This window comes from Amblyomma mixtum, chromosome 9, assembly GCF_055824585.1.
Source record: "Amblyomma mixtum isolate Tamu chromosome 9, ASM5582458v1, whole genome shotgun sequence".
Classification (NCBI taxonomy): domain Eukaryota; kingdom Metazoa; phylum Arthropoda; class Arachnida; order Ixodida; family Ixodidae; genus Amblyomma; species Amblyomma mixtum.
Window position 1 is genome coordinate 83,856,605 of NC_143020.1, and position 17,794 is coordinate 83,874,398.

The 17,794-nt window shown below is 44.5% G+C and overlaps 1 protein-coding gene and 2 non-coding genes across 6 annotated transcripts; all 3 read left to right on the forward strand.

Moving 5' to 3' along the window:
- Positions 1-774: 774 nt before the first annotated feature.
- TRNAY-GUA (transfer RNA tyrosine (anticodon GUA)) lies at positions 775-866 on the forward strand. Its single transcript is given in 2 exon segments — positions 775-811; positions 831-866. It is a non-coding gene; the product is annotated as a tRNA-Tyr (tRNA).
- A 2,172-nt stretch (positions 867-3,038) lies between these two features.
- TRNAA-AGC (transfer RNA alanine (anticodon AGC)) lies at positions 3,039-3,111 on the forward strand. Its single transcript has one exon. It is a non-coding gene; the product is annotated as a tRNA-Ala (tRNA).
- A 2,427-nt stretch (positions 3,112-5,538) lies between these two features.
- On the forward strand, positions 5,539-16,758 carry LOC149329942 (male-specific histamine-binding salivary protein-like). 4 transcript variants are annotated; one of them, XR_016285620.1, is made up of 4 exons: positions 5,539-5,761; positions 7,997-8,181; positions 14,841-14,927; positions 16,620-16,737. XR_016285620.1 is itself a non-coding variant. In XM_089560666.1 (3 exons), exons 1-3 carry the CDS (start codon positions 5,642-5,644, stop codon positions 16,642-16,644), a joined length of 330 nt encoding a protein of 109 aa, XP_089416792.1. In that variant the 5' UTR covers positions 5,539-5,641; the 3' UTR covers positions 16,645-16,758. The 4 variants fall into 4 exon arrangements, 3 of the variants coding, with proteins under 3 accessions (XP_089416792.1, XP_089416793.1, XP_089416794.1); XM_089560666.1 differs by lacking the exon at positions 14,841-14,927 and having other exon boundaries at positions 16,620-16,758; XM_089560667.1 differs by lacking the exon at positions 16,620-16,737 and having other exon boundaries at positions 14,841-16,612.
- The last annotated feature ends 1,036 nt before the right edge of the window (positions 16,759-17,794 follow it).

Consider the following 17,794-nt stretch of genomic DNA (forward strand, 5'->3'; position numbering starts at 1 on the left):
GCTAAGTGAAGGGCATATGTTTAAGCACACCTAACCTTAAAAGAACCCTTCGAGGGGTCAGAGCTTTAACGAGTAAGCTGTGGGCCACCAATGATTGCACTGAATGTTCAAAAGGCTGTGCAGCAATCTGTCGACAGTGGCTAGTGCGCAAGTTTCAATGCAAAATGGAGGGAATAAGCAGCACAGTGGATACAAATTTTTTGAACTCCAGACGGCAGTTATGTATTACACTCCCCTCAGTCAGACTTCTTTGACCTTACGTTATGATAGCAAACTAGTTGAAAGCCTTGGTTGCCAGCGTTGGTGCCCCAACTGCTTACCACAAATTCACGAGTTTTTTTATGAGCCATGTCCGCGAAATACCACCCTGGTATGAAGTACATTAACTAAAATTTGAAGCGGTGTAATTACTATTACTATTTCTTAGCGTTGTATTAAAAATTATTCCATCCGGGATGGCCCTGAAATATACGCGCTTAGCCTGTATGGACCTACATGAACAAAAAGTCTTGAATATTTATATACTTTTCGAACTCTCGGCGGCGCCGTTGAGAATGCTCAGAAGAGAAGGTCAGCAGTAGAAGGCACTGGCTGTTGTTGCGGCGATTGCAAGGGGAAATCAGCCCACGTGAATTCGCTCGCGTTGGGGAGAGGCACGGCGCAGCTGAACCAGTTTTGAGGGGAGGGGTACGCGACACATCCACTGAACAGTAAAGTAGGTCACAAAGCGTATCGCCAGCGTCCATTAAAGCCGGCTCTGTGCATTTGTCAGTTCCGTCGATAGCTCAGTTGGTAGAGCGGTGGACTGTAGAGGTTACACCCACACGGTAATCCATAGGTCGCTGGTTCGAATCCGGCTCGACGGAGGAAACTTTTTTTTCTCGCCATATTTATGCATTTATGCAGGAGAGAATGCCCGTATCCTAATATTGATTATTTGGCCCTGCTATGACGCTTTGCGCTAATGACATCTCTCACTGGCTCCATACAAAGGTTTCTTACTTCATCATGTATGGTGTGGGAAGTGTCAATGGTACCTCGTTTGTGAACGCATTTGAATACTGTCACGGATAATTCCCTAAGACCTTGCAAAAAAGTCGGGTCTTATTTCTTTCGGCCGTTTCTATTTCTTTCTCTTTCACGAGCTCGCAAGAAATTTTATTTTCGTTGTGTATTTCTAGCGTCATGTCGAAGTACGGCTACATTTGCATGAACCTGTTTTTGTGTTCAAACTATGCACAGTAAGCATTAGTAGCTGCAAATTAACTTCTTTCTTCTTACTCTCTGCAGTAAAACAGTAGGATCAGATGAGTTGCTCATAATGGTTCAATGAAATTAAATGTGCACTTCTGTTCACGCAGGTCATCAGAGCTGCAAGTTTGTTTAGGAATATAGTTGTTTTCATTGGGGGGATTTTGTCTGTTGGGCTGCTTCTTCCTTATTTGCTTCGTGTGCATTTACTTTGAATACCCCTTTGCATCTCGATTTTTTCGCTGGCGAGCACGAACATTTGTTGGCCTTTTCGGTTAAGAAACTGTTAAAAAACGTGCAAAAAAATTATGAGTACAGAAAGTACAATAGTTTTCAAGAGCGAACCATTTGCAGTATACTGGACAATCGCATTTATTTGTGGCACTAGGAGTAGCACATTTCGATTTTCACTGGAAGAATTCTCGCTACTTTTTCGCTATAAAGTACAGACTCTGGCTGGAATTTTTTCGGTTTGTCACCTGAGTACGAATTGAATGAAGGTCTGACTCGTCTCTAAAGAAAAGTTCCTGAATTTCCTCATTTCCTCTTTTCTGCTAATAAAACAACCAAATCGGGCTAAAAATAATGTTACTTGCACTTCAAGCACAATTCAGGGTGTTCCTCCAAACACATTGGGAGATATTTAATTTTGGCACCAAAATTATTGAAACTCAAACCTAATCCGCTTGCATGAGGATTTCAACAATACGCACCAATTGAATCCTAGTGACCAGTACACTGGTCATAAAAACTTTATCGCATTGAGAAAAAAACTACTCATAACTAGGACAAACTTTTAACTACACTGTTTGAAATGAAGGTTAACTCGCGTGAATTTATTTATTTGAACTACATGAAGAGAAAACCTTAAAAGAAATTATTTACTTGAACACGTGGCGCGCAGCGGTCTGCTCGTAAATTAGACAATTAATCAGTGCTGCCCTCCTAAGAAGATGCGACCGAAAGAAGACTATCATGGTCGAGATATTTATCGTCTCTTCCGGAAGCCGCAGAAATAGTTTGGGTTTTGATTTGGGCTTTGTATGTTTTTTTAAGCGTTTTTTTTTGCGTATGCCTAGTGTATTGGTCCCTGGGTCGGAAAGGTATATCATGGGACTTTAAACTGTGTGTTTTAGGACGCCCCGAAACGACGCATATCGGCAATACGGGACGCCGAAGGGGAAAGCTTCCGGAGTAACTAAGACCACCAGGTGTTTTTAGCATGAGGTGCAATCGCATAGCACTGCGGTGCGTTTCAACTTCTCCATCAAAACGCTGCTGCCGGCGAGGCCGGGTTTAAGCCGTAATTCGCTTGGTCAGTAGCTGCGCATACAAGCCACTAAGGCAGGTCATCTCAAATATCGTAGTAAGCACACCTTTCATGTAAATCCGGTGGACATAGAGAAAGCCTCACTGCTAATATGAAGAGCCGCGCTGGAAGGCGACTCAGATTCGAAAGTGCGGTGCTACGGGCACGGCTCAATAGGGCAGCTTACGAGCTTTTTCTGCAATAAAAATTCAGTTGATACACTACGCCGCTGTCATGTCTTTTTGCCCGCTTTGTCCTTGTTTCTTTCGCGCAGTATAAGTATGAATGGGCAGCTTACGATGGCTAAAGGGAAAGTCAGCCGCCAAGCGTTGAGCCCTGTAGGTTCATTACAATGCGGCACCGGACTCTATTGTGGCAACCGGTTCACGATTGTACTGCAGCTCTAAAATGTTTTTCACTTAACGGCGCAGAGCACGGAGTTGCTTGTGAAGGATTTTTCACAGCTTTTGCTTCCGTCGGGGGTGTAGCTCAGATGGTAGAGCGCTCGCTTAGCATGCGAGAGGTACTGGGATCGATACCCAGCACCTCCACTGAACCTTTTTTGTCTTACTCCGCTTAGAGAGCATCATTTTATTACTGCCATAAAGTTCCATAAAATTCTGTTGTCTGGGGTCTCTTAGACAGTCTTCTACAAGACACTCTTCATGTACTGATTTCACTTAAATATGAAATATGGGCTGGGACACTCTATGCCGAAGATACAGGAACAGCGATACACTAAGGCAGGCATTTTGCAGGGAATATATAAATCCCGACACACGCCTAACTCCCCGATAGAGCTTTATTCCAGTGTTATTTGTTGAGAGTGCTGCATATTCCTATTTTGTTCTGTCGCGACAGTACTGTTTCGGGCCACTGTTGGAAGTCGTCCTAAACAAATACTAAATCTCCAGAAATTCAGGAATTTTATTAACCTTTATTGGACGGTACTATGATTTGTATTTTGTGAGGAAGCGATTTTTTTTTTCTGGCAACGGAGAAAGGAAAAGATGGCTTCAAACCCGAAGCGCTGGGCGCAAGTCTTGCATTTGTGCCAAGAGAAATTTCTGATGGAGATTTTTCAAAGGCACGCAATTCGTGAAGCGTGTTACAGGTGTAGTTGGAAGATAACTGAGAACAAGAGCCGAGATAGCCTCAATGAAATCACACATGACTCTCTGAAGGGCACTGAGAGATATGTGGTCAACTTATTAGCGTTTCTTTAGTGTACGCAGCAGTTTGCGTGTTGCGAAAAATAAAACCGCAAGTGTTGTCCGGCCTGACACTATTTGTGGATATCTCGGACGTGTAGAGGTAAGGGGGAACAAAAGAAAACATACCTAAGAAACAAAAGGCTCAAATGATATTTGGACCTACTGGCATTTTAACAACAAAAAAAGCTATGATAATTGTCACCGCCACCGCATTTTAGCTCAGAAACGAAATCAAATGCAAAGAAAAAGAAATAATATGAATGGAAGAAAGAAAAAGGCGCAGCTTGCACGGAGAAGACAATGGAATTAACAAGCCGCATTATGCGCTTCGCTGCGCGTGTCTATTTACCCGAAGAACATGGAACCCTTACCACAGCCCAATGCGATCGAGATGCAGCGATTGCTAGATTCCGCTTATAGACAGCGTGTGGTATGTGTCGCACTGAAAACAACGTGGAAATAAATGAGAAAAGGGAAGGTTTGCGACATGCTGGAAAACGGACAAACGAGGCGGGTGTTCGCAAAAATTTTCTTATACCCTCGTTATATTCGTGATTGTTAGTGGATTAGACTACGCAGAGGTTAAACCCAGAAAGAGGACTAAAAACAAGCGCTTGCGAAGTCGCTGTGTGCCACTGTTACTGTGACTACATGACGTCGACGTTGAGCTGCCAACCACGACATTTGGTAAAGTGGAATTGAAACCGACGTAGGTGTAGATCAGTTTCATAATGTTTACCGAAGAGGTGTACTCGGCAGCGTCTTGTTGCAAGCGTGGGCCCCACTAGTCGAGCTGAAGGTAGAAGGCAGTGTGTTTCGAATGGCGGAGGCAGCTGTGTCCTGCAATACATGGTATTGGTTGATGCTCCTGAAAGATGTTTCTCATGTTTGCGAATATAGAAGTCTTCAAAATTTGCCGCGTACTCGCTGTTTCCCTATCGTTAAGAGGCATAGTCTTTGCGTAAATTTTTTGCTGCCTGGCCTCGGATGGCCTGTGATGCTTGATGTGCGCGTCTCTGGCGGAATTCGCGCTGATCGGAAGAAGTTTCCTCTACTGAAAATCTTGTGACTGTTAACATTAGACAATATAACTGATCGAGCAGAGTATAAAATCAGTGTCATTTAATTTAATTCAAAAAGTATAAGTAACTTCTATAGTTAGTCCTCGCTTCCCGTAATGTGGGTACAATGAAGGATATTTTTCTGAAAAAGTTTGCGATCAGCATTTTAAAAAAAATTATGCCTTTTCTTTTTTAAATAAGCGCGGTGTACAAGACACGGAGTGCAAAGCTAGAGAATTGTAGATTATTGTATTTGGTAAAGTTGCTCTTTAAATTAAATTTATCGGAGCATTTCTGGTTTGCACTTAATATAAACTGTCGTAAGTCACTGGCACTACTTATGTCTGTGAAATGTCACCCGAAACTTCACTTTCGTTTTTGGAACAATTTTGCCTTTCAAAAATACCGGTCTTGTGAACGCAGTTAGTAATTCCATTAACAGCGAATTGTGAGGAGTTTCATTGATAAAAATAAAAAAAAAACTGGCCAACGTCAGCAGTTTTGCATCGTGCGCGCATGCAGACACGCCTGAGCCTAAAGAAATCGCTGCATTCTAACGCCAACACGCCGGAAAGCATCAACAACTTAGAACAGACAGCTTGAACAAAGAGTCGCGTCTTGCAAAATCGAACGATTCACATCCTTGCTTTAGACTATTGAACAGGACAGCTGCAGCAGCCGCACTTGAAAATTTCATCTGCGGAAGACGTTAGCCGATAGTTTCAGCTCTCGTTAGCCGACATAAAATATCAAGAAAGCTCTGCTTTTCATGCTTCGCGGTATCTGCCTTTAATGAGAAATACGCAATGCTTTTCTTGGTCGCATATTTCTTGCTTAACCTTCCCCTTCACTGCGCCGCAAACGAAAGCGCAACTCCTATCTGGGCAAATGAAACGAGACTTGGCAAGTACCAGGACGCTTGGAAGGTGAGCGATGCAATTTTGGTTCGTCTTTGTAGGGAAGGGTAATTTGTTGAATATTCGATAAGCTTCCACAGCTTTAAATCAGCACGAAGCGCGCTGAACTGGTATAAGTACTTGACAGGAAGAGTGGGCTGGAGAACGAGCCCGATTAGTGCTGTCGTAGCAAAAAATTGGCAGTGGTTTGGCTCTGGTTAAACCGGGTAAATTGCGTTAGCAATGGTGCGCGCGTTCTTCTGGTGATTCTTCGGCGCGTTGCCTTCGAATGGTAGCGTTGCGGCGTTCCTGAGCAGTCAGGTGTTGAGATTCATCGGTGACCGTGGAACCACTCTGCGAGGTAGAACGTCGTCGCCGAGCTCCATCTTTAGCACGACGCTTTGCGAGACGTTCTTCACGCTGTTCTGGCGTCTCCTGTGCTCATTGTCGCTTTCTCGCTTCTTCCTGTCACTGCCACTTCTCCTTAGAGGACTGCATAGCAAAGCATTCACGCTTAACAGCGCGGGGGCATGGGCGCCGCAATATGTGGTCACGTGACCATTCCGCCACGCTGCCAGGGAGTCCACAGAACGCCATCGCCCGTTCGCCTGTACGCCTTGCTCGTCGGTAAATTAGCTTTTGAGGAAAGTAAATGTATCTGTCTCGCATATCTTGGTGGACACCTGAACCTCGCCGTAACGGTAAAGAAGGTAGATGGGAGTGAACGAAGACACCGTATTCACTAGACGCGCCTCTGTTCATTCCAAACCAGCGAGCTGGCATGGCGGAGTGGTTGGCGTGCTCGTCTCGCACTCTGGAGACCCTGGTTTGATTCCCCAACTCAACCAATTTTCTACTCGGTGTTATTTGTTTATGTGGTCTGACTAGAAATTAGGCTAATTGCTTAACAGATATCATTCGAATGCCATCTATGGACTGCGCGCCAATGCTGCTAACACCGGCTTCGAAGGCCAGAAGAGGTGGACCTCCTAGTGGCGCCATCTGTCGTAGACAGAGCAAACTGCTCGCTGCCGCTGCCGCGCCGACGGCGCTGCCATCTGGCGGACCACGGCTGAAGCAACGCTGTTCAGGTTCATCCGTCTCTACCGACCCTGGCTACGCGGCAAGGGAAAACCTACAGTAGTATTGCTAACGCAGTAATATCAAGAAGAGGAAATTTACATGGGAAGAGCATGCAATACAAAAAAGTACTTTATAGTCCCTCAGCGCGACCGAGTCGATACCTAGTGAATAGAAACGTTGAATGGGGCCGCAGAGTCGAGTCGGCACATAAGATGAGGAAGTTTTCGGGTGCAGGAGTGGCTCAGCTGGTGTAAGACAGGGTTAATTCTGCTTCTGCTGATGACGATGATTTTGAAGCTATTGCAGCCGTTGACAACGCACAGGAAGACGCCAATGTCTTAGTTATTTTTCGCGAATATTGTTATTTTGTACCATATCCCTGGTTAAATTTTTAGATGCATGATTTACCCTTATTAAAAAAATCTAGGAATAGTGTTCGGGATGCATAGAGCAGTGTGTTGTCTGTGAGGAACACCCAGAAATAATTCAGACAGGCAGTAGCAACATTTGTTAGTGTGGTTCTTACTTTCTGGCATCGTACTTCAGCAGCTAAGGTAGCACATTCGGGAGGGCAAAAATTTTACAATGCTGCTTTGCTTTTATGGTTCCCATACTTCAGCTGAGGAGCCCTCCATGCTCCGCTAACTAAAGCAAGCGTTGAAGGGAGCCATCTCATTTCCTAAATGTTTTTACCATCTACTTGGGCAAAGAGGCCCTGAGAGCGACGAGGAGGGGCCTGTGTGCATCTAATGTCCAAAAAATGCCCTTAATAATTGAAACATGTTCGTCTCAAATAGGTTAAAGGTGAGTAAATCTGCATAAGTTTGCAGTTGCTTGGAGGTACGCGTGCCCATGCGTGGTCGTTTTACATTTTAGACGTAGTGTCAATGTTCTAGACGTCTTTGGAGAAAAATGTATTCTCACAACCCGGCCGTGGTGGCCGCATTTCGATGGAGGCGGAAGGCAAAAGCGTCCATGTACCGTGCGATATCAGTGCCGTGAAAGAACACCGGGTGGCCGAAATTTCCGGAGCCCTTATCTACGGCGTCCCTCATAGCCTGAGTCGCTTTGGGACGTTAAACCCCCGTAAACCATTAAGCAAACAATGGTTGGTGAAACTTGGTGGCAGTAGACAATCCGTGCGCGCTTGCACTTTACAAGCATACGTATCCTGCATTCCAGATCTTGAACCAAAGCAGTGACGTGGTTTACTTCCTTGCAAAGTCCACGTTCAAGACTGCTGCCTACCTTTGGGGAGTGAACTTCTCTTGTGTGAGTGTCCGCGAGCTAAACGTATGTGAAGAAAGTGAGGAGAAGAGGGTGTCCGAATTCAGGTTCCAGAATGCTTCGTCCTGCAATGAAACAACGTAAGTGAAAATATTTTGGAATACCAGTAAGTGCAGCTTACGCAAAAACAATGGCGCGGATGCCCTATTTCCAACCCGTTTTGCTCAAAACACGCGGTGCCATGAAAATGCTCATCAGTGCTTCTCCAATATCACGAGGCCGTCGATCGTTCCGTCCAGCGGCGCGAATCTTTAAACTTTGCGATAGTTGCCACACGCACACGAAGCATGCTCGAAGCTCGAACTCGGGCGAATCTTCTAATTTGCTGATCGCAGTGCTTGGCCTATCACCCGCCGACTGCCCGAAACATCTCGTTAAACTGCCAGATAGCAGCTGTTTAGTCTTGCGATTTACGTTTCGCTTTTTGTTTCTGGTAATACGCGGCACACTCATGCGCGAGCAAGAAAACCGATGGTCGCCGAAAGACTCACAAACCAACGGTTCTCCCCCCCCCCCCCTCCTTCCCCGTTCTTGGCCGATCCCCTGTGTGGGCATGCTCCATTGTATGTGGTTAATAACAGCAACACAGTTGCCCAACAAAAAATCTTTCTCTCCTCTACATCGCTTTTCTTGAGCTGTTCTCGAGCGGGCGTTGTAATTAAGTTGCAAAACCTACTGAAGGCTAACATTAACCATACTGTTTATATATAAGCATAGCATTGATGGCGAGCGCAACTATCAGTTGTGAAAAGAGGTTGCTGGTAATAAACGGCTGACACATGTCACGGCTGCGTAAAGCAGGCAAAATTTGATGATAGCCATAATGGAGGCAGGCACATTTTCTCTTAGCTGTTCGCATGCAGACAACTGGGCTTATCTCGCGCATTGCTAATTAAAACGGGAAGCGGCCGATACGTGATACAAGAGATAGGGTCATGTTCTAATCTGAATAGTTTTTGTGTCGTGGTTCTTAAAAACGAGTACCATGACTACTTTCGCAGACCTGTGTGCTCAAAATAAGGATAAGAGAAACGCTGTTCAAGAAATACTTTCGGAAACGGTGACCGTACCGTTCGTAGCTGGTGCCACGGGGCGTGCATTGAACAGCAAGGATGAGTTAGCCAAGGTGTCCTATAAGCTAAGGGAAGAATCGGAGGCTGCGCCATACTGACCTAGTTAACGGTGCCAGCCTTGCTCTCTGCTTCGTGTGCGTGGTGGGCGGCAACTGTCACAGTTTGTCAATCAAATGCGTCACAGGGCACTGATCAAGCGAACAGTCGATGGTACCGTGACATTATGCAAAAACCAAAGCATTCTATTCTCTAGGAACGAAGCATTGTTGTAGGAAGGAAAAGTGCTCATCGTGAACTAAGATATAGTCCTATTTACATGAACCCGAGAGGACCGCGTAGAGTCAGCGTCGGGTTAGGTGACTCGCCCCTGATTCGCCCAACTTGGTGGCTACATGAACCCGGTTCGTTCAAACAGCATCGATGTTTTTAGAAAGGCGGTTCAAGCGAGTTAACCTACCCACTGCAGGCGAGTTAACTCGACTCGCCCTGTCGCTCATTTTACTCGACCCAACCGCGTGTACATGAACCGGACAACTGGTTTTTTACCCGACAACCATACTCGAGTCTACTGAATCGAGTTCATCTAAACAGGCTTTATGATGCCGCAGAAGACGCCATTGGGAGAGGGGGGTGGGGAGCAGAAAACATCTCAATCTGAACATGAGGCCAGATTACTACATCAGGTAACGTAGTTTAAGAGCGTACGTTGTTGGGCTAGTCGGTCAATCATGGTGAATACAAGGGGGGGTACTGCGCACAAAAAGACAAGGACAAGAAGATAACACAACAAGGGTATACATCGGCCAGACAGGCCGATGTCTGAATGAGCGCTTAAGAGAGCACCAGCTTTCCATGAAATCAGGGACAGGGTCGAATTTACCCCTGCATTGTGGCGCATGCCCGGATGCTACGCGCAATAACCCTTGCCTGCCTTTGCTGACAGATACAAAAGTTTTGAGGAGGAGCCGTGACCAGGTGGCGCGTGAGTTGGCGGAGGCGTTCTGTATCAAACAGAAGGGTAAAGATTGCGTAAGTGACCCGTCTATCAAACTGTATCAGAATGAAGAAAGATTTTTGGTTTCCACATGTGTGTGATGTGACAGTTTGAAACTATAAAAGGAGTATTGTGTTTTCAAATAAAGTTAGTCGCGAGTCTGCGCTTGTTGTGTTATCTTCTTGTCCTTGTCTTTTTGTGCGCAGTACCCCCCCTTGTATTCATCAGGTAACGGCCTCTTCACGTTTGTTTTAGAGTTGCGCAAGATAAGCCAGAATGTAAGGATGCCTGTATGCCAATTGCTATATGCGCCACAAGCCAAGCCTGTCTCAGAACCGCGTGGAGCCTCGCATTCTTCGCTTACCGCCCGGCATGGCATACGCGCCGCCGATGCTAGATAAAACTACGTGGCATTAAACGTGTCCCCTTGTCTCAACATCGGTGTCTTGTCTTTCTATTTACGGTTTGCTCAAAACAGATCGACTTGTTTTTGTTCCAGACCATGACAGATTCCAGTTGTGTATTTTCCATCCATCAAGAATTAGGAGCGCGGAAAAGTACGAGCGCTAATTTTTTTTGCTGACTTTTAAATGGATATGATATTAAACTTCAATTTTGTCGTCAGTTTAACAATTGACAATGCTTGTAATGCGTCGCTTTCGTTCGTGTGACGCACCGGAAACTTCAGCCTTTAAGACTTGGACAATTGTTTCTTGCCTTTGACTCCGTAAGATTGATTATACTTCATGATGGAAAACAACAGCGGAAACTAAGACAGAAAACACAGAAAAGAGGGGAGACACTACAAGCGCTGTGAACAGAATATATATAATAACCCCCCACGACTGCGTACGTCATAACAGATGACGTGCAAGGCGTGAAAGATGATCTAAACAGGAGCAGCGCGCGTGTGCACCCGGTTATGTAAGTACCTAAATTCTAAATCTGACAAGGCCACTGAAGGATCACTGACGCACCGTTTGCCGTTTTTTCGAATAAATAACGCTTCCATCAACTCCCGGGTCACCTTATTTTGGTGGCAAGAAAGCACGTTAGTTTTCGGGAAAAGGGGTGTGCATTTGCAAACCCGGCAGTGTGCGGGAAGGTTTTCCCGCGAGTCACTGCCGAGTAAGTTGTGGTGCTCAAAGAGCCTTACATTTACACAGCGCCCCGTTTGCCCGATATATTCCTTACCGCAAGACAGTGGCAAACGATATACAACACTCTTTTTGCAAGGAATGAAAGGCGCCACATGTTTTGTTGTACAGGCCTTGCGATTCTTGTGGACACCAGCCGCCAGTTTTTTGTCCACTTGTGGGCAAATTGCAGCGAGCTTCTTAGGAGCCGAGAACACCACCCTAACATCGTACCTCTTTGCCACGCTCTTTAACCCATGGGAAAGCCTGTGAGCGTGCGGAATGACAGCCGGCCTACGGCGCTCACTGTCAACACGGCCTCTTCCGTTGGCCCCTGTCTTAACCTACCTCAGAACTTTTTCTCCTGCCCTGGAGATGACGTGGTCGGGAAAACCACTACTTTTCAATCGTACCACTTGCTTGGACACACTTTCCGCAACACGGTGGTGGCACGACCTAGATGTGGCGGCCTTAAGGCACGAAACAGCGATACTGTCCTTGATCAGTTTTGAGTGTCCTGACTCATGACCGAGGAGTGGCTTGACGGTGCGCGGGCGATACATCCAGCAAAGGTGTGCCGGAGTAGCTCTCAAAGACATGTCAAGAAAGCGTAGCTCATTGCCAACAGAAACCTCCGTAGTAAAACTTAGACCACGGCCGAACTGCCTGAACACCCTCAGAACATCAGCCATTTTCGCTGCAGGGTCAGACCCTTCTACGATGACTAAAAAATCATCCACGTATCTGAAAGCCCTTAAGAACAATCCCGCCGAGGCCGATAGTTCGTACTTTAACTCGCATAGAGGTTAGCACTTTGAGAGAACGGGCAGCAAAGTGTTTCTCTTTGCAGATAATTTCTGCGGCGTTCAAAAACTAACTAAATTATTGTCCACGTTTGTACTAAAAATTAAACACTTTAGCTTGGAATGGGAAGCACATAATCTAGAAGAACGATCTTGGGTTACCATTTAATTGCATTGAATTGCACAGTTCCTTTACTGCGAGATCATTCTCGCCATGTTTGACGATGCGCCATGGAGTAAATCTCTTCTTTTGTGGCCTCTAACACTTCACCAATACGTGACTGCCCGGTTGTTTACATGAAACTTCTTTATTTCAGGTTTTCTTTAAACTTAACAGCAGCTCCTTTGACGACCTACAATTATAATAGTTCTAACGCCATCCAATACCAGCTCCATAGTGAGTATCGTGCGTGTTTTGAACACGCTAAAATTTTAAAGTTTTTCTGCTGCTTCAGAAAGGGAAGAAATTTGGATTGCCTTGAATCCTGCATTTCATATTCCAAGTACATTGTAAACGCTGACCAATGATAAGTAAAAAGTTTAAGTGCGCTTAAGATATACTGTGTAAGCCAAGAATTTCTGCAGGAGCAGCGTTAAACCCAGTGTGCAGTTTTGAACAGCTACCCTTTCACCCCGTCTCAAATCTCTGCCTGTATAGTCGGCTGAGCTGTCAACACATCAATAAGTCTACCAGAGCACCTTTCATGAACTACTTGCAAACGCTTAGCTGTAGCGCACAGAACCTCCGAAAGGCGTTTCGAAGAATTTATCGGCGTCTTGAGAACACTTGGCATCTGCGATCAGCACCCATAAATCTATTGTCACTTGATCACTTCTGAGCGCGCATCCCACCAGAAGACGACGGAAGTGTACATTGTTGACTTAGTTCTACATAAGTAACCAAGTGAAACTTTATTGGATTGTTTCGCTGAAATCAGTGTAATCCATGCTTCAGGTGAAGACACCAGAGGAATATATGCAGCAAAGTTCTAGTTGAAGTAGACAAATGCTTAAGTTGATCGCGTATCCGAAACATCACTTCATCTATATTTTGACGGTGATACGGAATCGTGTCCCAAGCAGTCTCCTTAAACTGTTTGAGCCTATGCATGACCTAAGGCTTCATATGCGGGTGCCAGTGCTTTGTGGTCACGGAAAACCACTTTTACAGCTTGCCATTCGCATATTTGCGACGTTTCGGGCACGGATGCTTCCTGATGTTTTGGGCAATGGTAAACTAAGATACAACACTGCATGGTGCTTCGTTTTTCTTGATAACTCCTTGCAGATAGTGCTGGAAAATCTATGTTCGAACCATACGATAGCTTATGTCCGCGAATAATAGTGCCCAGATTACAAGACACCTGGTTGACAATTTCTGTGAGGCAAAATGATAGAACACATGGCATCACCAGTTAAAACAAAAAACTCGAGGGTGCCTCATGAATTTGGAGTGGGTTCCAAGAAAGGGCAAGCATAGCAGAGGTTGTGAAAGGGTCAGGTGTGCGGATGATATAAGGAAGTGGGTACAGATAAGGTGGCCGTAGTTTCCATACAAAATTTTGTCTGGAGTGATGTTGAGAGGCTTTTGACCTCCAGTGGACGTAATTATATAGCTGATGTTGATGTTGATGAAATGAAGAAGCCATGAACTAAACCTCAGTGTAACTTACGCTGTTAATGGAGAACTTATGAACACCACAGCGGAGACACACAGGTAGTAAGCGAGTCCTTAGGAGAGGACTCCCCGCTTCACATAACTACCACTGGTAGCGGAGACACACAATAAAAATTGGGTGAATTATAATAAAACAGGGATGTTGAAAATCACTACATCGTGCATTAGTGTTTCTAAAAAGAATGCATTCCGCGACTCATCTGTTCTTAGGTTCAAAACATAAACGTTCTTTCGAATATTTGAAACGCACTGAAATTAAGTAATGCCAGTCGAACTTTGTGTTATCATACTGGACTACCAAATATCCTCGATAATTCCGGCGCAAAGCCTTAGTTTTCCACAGCTGAACTTTTCAGGGGTAAAAAAATAGCCACTCTTCTAAAGACCTAAACAAAAATATCTGCGCTACTAGGCCGATTCCGTCTCCTCGCCACTTCTAACTACGGTTCAGCTTCGGAGGGCACAACTTAGGCCCCACTGTGTTTTCTTGGACTGAAGAGCAAAGTAAGAAAAGCGTTTTTATATGACCTTAGTGATGTTTTATGTGACGTGTTCTTCTTTTATAATGTATACCACGACACCACAAACGTGTTACGACAGCAGAAAATTCAGAAAAACATCACTCCAGGAGAAGCTTCAACGGCGTTCGGCTAAGCTACACCTAAACTGTTCCAGTTCACTTCAAATTAGCTCCTTCCTACACCTGTTGCGGCCACCTGCTCTCCGCAACTGCGTATAGGCTGACCTGTAGTATATTGTTGCCTAACTGATTGTTAGGCAGAGATTTATTTTTTGAAATAATTCACACTAAACGATAAAAAAATAATTCCTGTTGTGAAAATACCCGATTACTGCTCGACTTACCAACTATTCTGGAAAAGTGAGTGGCTGTCATTTGAAAAAATTGCCTGCCAGATGGACTTTTTGACGCGCTTGTAAGACTAAATGATTTTAAAATTGCGTTTATGTAAACTGATCTACAAGCCTACACGAAGTCTATGCTTTATAATCCCAACTTCCTCTCAATATTCTTTCATTTCATTCATTTCCTGCAGACTGTTCTCTCTTGAATGACACAGTAATTTTTACCGATGGCCAAACTTGTAATCTTTTGAGCATCCCGTATGAAAATGATGGCATGGGTAAGTAAACTACAGGAAATGTAGGAATAAATGCTCTGTGCATTCTTCATTTGCGAATAAACAAAACCAATAGAAAATCTGATGGCACCAGTGTAAACCAGGCGATTATAACACCCCACAGCGTAGTCCGTCTGATCCTCTACTTATTTCTTAAGCGATTAATCTGGTTGCATGTGCAATTTATAGTTAAATACTTATCGGCCGTGCCTTTAGTCGTTATGTCACCAAGTAAACTAAAATACAGCCCGCAAGCTGAATGTAAGCGAGTATACCGGTATGTTACCCTTAAAAAAAATTTTGTTCCCTGAACAAAAGTGTTTCCATCGGAAAGCAAAAAGGTAAAGTTGTAGAAATTGCAGCGCGTACATATAAAAGCTGTTTGTGGTTGTGGTCGGTGAAGAAATATTTACAATTAGACTTATTTTCGGAGGCCTATAAATAGCCTACGAAGGACACCAGAAGGAAGAAACCAGGTTGGCTTTGAACAAATAGGTTCTTTACAGTACACCGAAACCAAGATACCCTAGCGCTATTGATCTGGTTTTATATTAGGCAAAGTGCTAAATGCGAAGCTTCAAGCTCACAGCCATAGCAATCTAGCTTTTTAGCTCCAAAGGGATGTCAACTCTCCGCGTGACTGTGACTGACATTTAGGCCATGTTTAATGTTTTTTTTAAATATTCGTGTTTCTTGAAATCACATACGGCTGGTAGTATTTACGTGGGGAAAATGAAAGGTCGGAAGATATGAGGTATAAAATATATATTTTTTTCTCCTTAAATCTATGCTCTAAAGGTGGTTGTTTCTGTGCGATCTACGAACGCTTAAAGGAGATGAGACACCAAATATTTTTTACAGGTTTCTCACTTTGTCACGATGATTGAGACATTAGTAGATATAGATAAGCATTCATGGATACCAACCATTCCCCTATAATTCATAACCAATAAAATTCATAGCCATAACCAAACTTCATCACTCATCCAGCTTCGGCGCCGATTTCAGCAGAAAAACGACAGCTGTGACGTCAATGGCTAGTGTAGGAGATGTGTCACACAAAATCTCGGCTTATAATGGCTGCATCATCACTCACTGTTATTTTTGGTGCTCAGGCAGGCGGCAACTGTCGATGAGGCAGTAGTGACTCTGCCATTTATTTAACGTCATGTACCCCATAATGAACAATGTCGTCACAATCATCATTCAGTTTCTGAAACTGGAAATCAAACTACTTGGGAGAAATATTTTACAGTGAATTTGTACCGACCACAGGCAAATATCATGGCAGAATTAATGTCATACGGTTAATTAATAAAATAAACACGCGCAACCAAAAGGTTGGAGTAAATCGTTTTCAAACGTTTTAAGGCAGCATTTATGGCAGCATCAACGCCTAACGCCTAAGACGGTGCGTTATTTGACATTAACGCGGTCAGGTGCTGCTCTGATCACATGCAGTTGTTTCGTTTTTACATTTTATTGCCGCTCAGATTATTTTTATGCATTTGTGCATTACTCAATCTAAGGAAAAAAAACTTGCACACATACCTGTCCGCTATTGAAGTGGTACGCGATAAGAAGCGTTTAGAATATACTTCCTCTCGTTAGCGCTTTTCATAAAGTATCGTTTAATGCTCGAATGCAGCATACCATCGTGTGAGCGCGAAAATGTTTGTGGCTTCTTTTCTACAGGGTGCGAGCTCTGGGTCAATCATGAATACCTAAAAAACAAGACCACACCGTCGTGCTGCTACTTTTTGTTTGATCTCCTTTGTGCCCAGAAAGGAAACTATGACATTTATAACGAACAATGTGATTCTGGACTGTTGCGGCCGAAGAACCCCGCAAACCAATAAATTTTTTTAAGTGAAGAATCGCGCATTGTGTTCATTTAGCATGGTTGTGCATATCAGCATCCATGAGGTTGCACAGCTGCCTCCAAACACCCCGGTACTGCAGCTAGAGTAGTCAAGCTCGGCTGTAGCACGTTCTCTTAAACATTTTTCGGAATGGGTGTAATCAACCGCGTACAATGAGAGTAATGAAAATTGCCGAATAATTAATATGCACACTTTATAGAGGGTCCAGTTTTTTGGGTAAGATATAGGGCCAGAAGAATTTGGTGAATGAAAAATATGTCAAAGAGAGGGAGAAGCGCAATTACCACACGTGTGTTAAGTGAAGAGCAGAGGTAGCATGTCTGTTCTGCTATGGAACACACCCTCTCGATGTCACTGGTGTGGGAGCAACTCGGTGTGGCCGAGACTAGACTGATTGCGCATGGTTTTCGCTGTGAACTTTGGGATGGGGTTCACAGGCTAACGACGTTGCCTGAGTGGTCATGCTTGTATCACCTCATGGTGGCGGTGGTAGAGCAGCCGAAGGCCCTGCAACGCTTCTAAACGGGACTGTTTTTGGGTAAACTCGGCTCGGAAAACCGAAAATACCTCAGAGAAAAGCACACCTCGGATACTCCCCAAGAAATTGGGGTTGTCCTCGGTCCAGGTAAATTTAAAAAGGGCGGGGAGTTTTTGGGATAAACTTGTTTTAACGCCGGCAGCAACCTCGAACATCGCTGGAAGATACGGCGCCTAACCGAAACTGTTATATAACGCTGTGGTTGAACCTGTCGCGTAGTCAACACAGGGTTTAGACCCCGGACAAAAGCTTATACAGAAAGAAATAAAATAACATAGAAGCAATAGAATATCGCACGGAAATTACGTGAGAAAATGTTGTAGAAACTGCACATGGTTGCGGAAACCTGGTTGTGGGTATTCGCCTGCGTGGTGTAACACCCTTCACTGTCTACTGTGCGTTAGCGTTTATCGGCGCTAGCCTGACACAGCGCACTGCAGCCCTGTTAT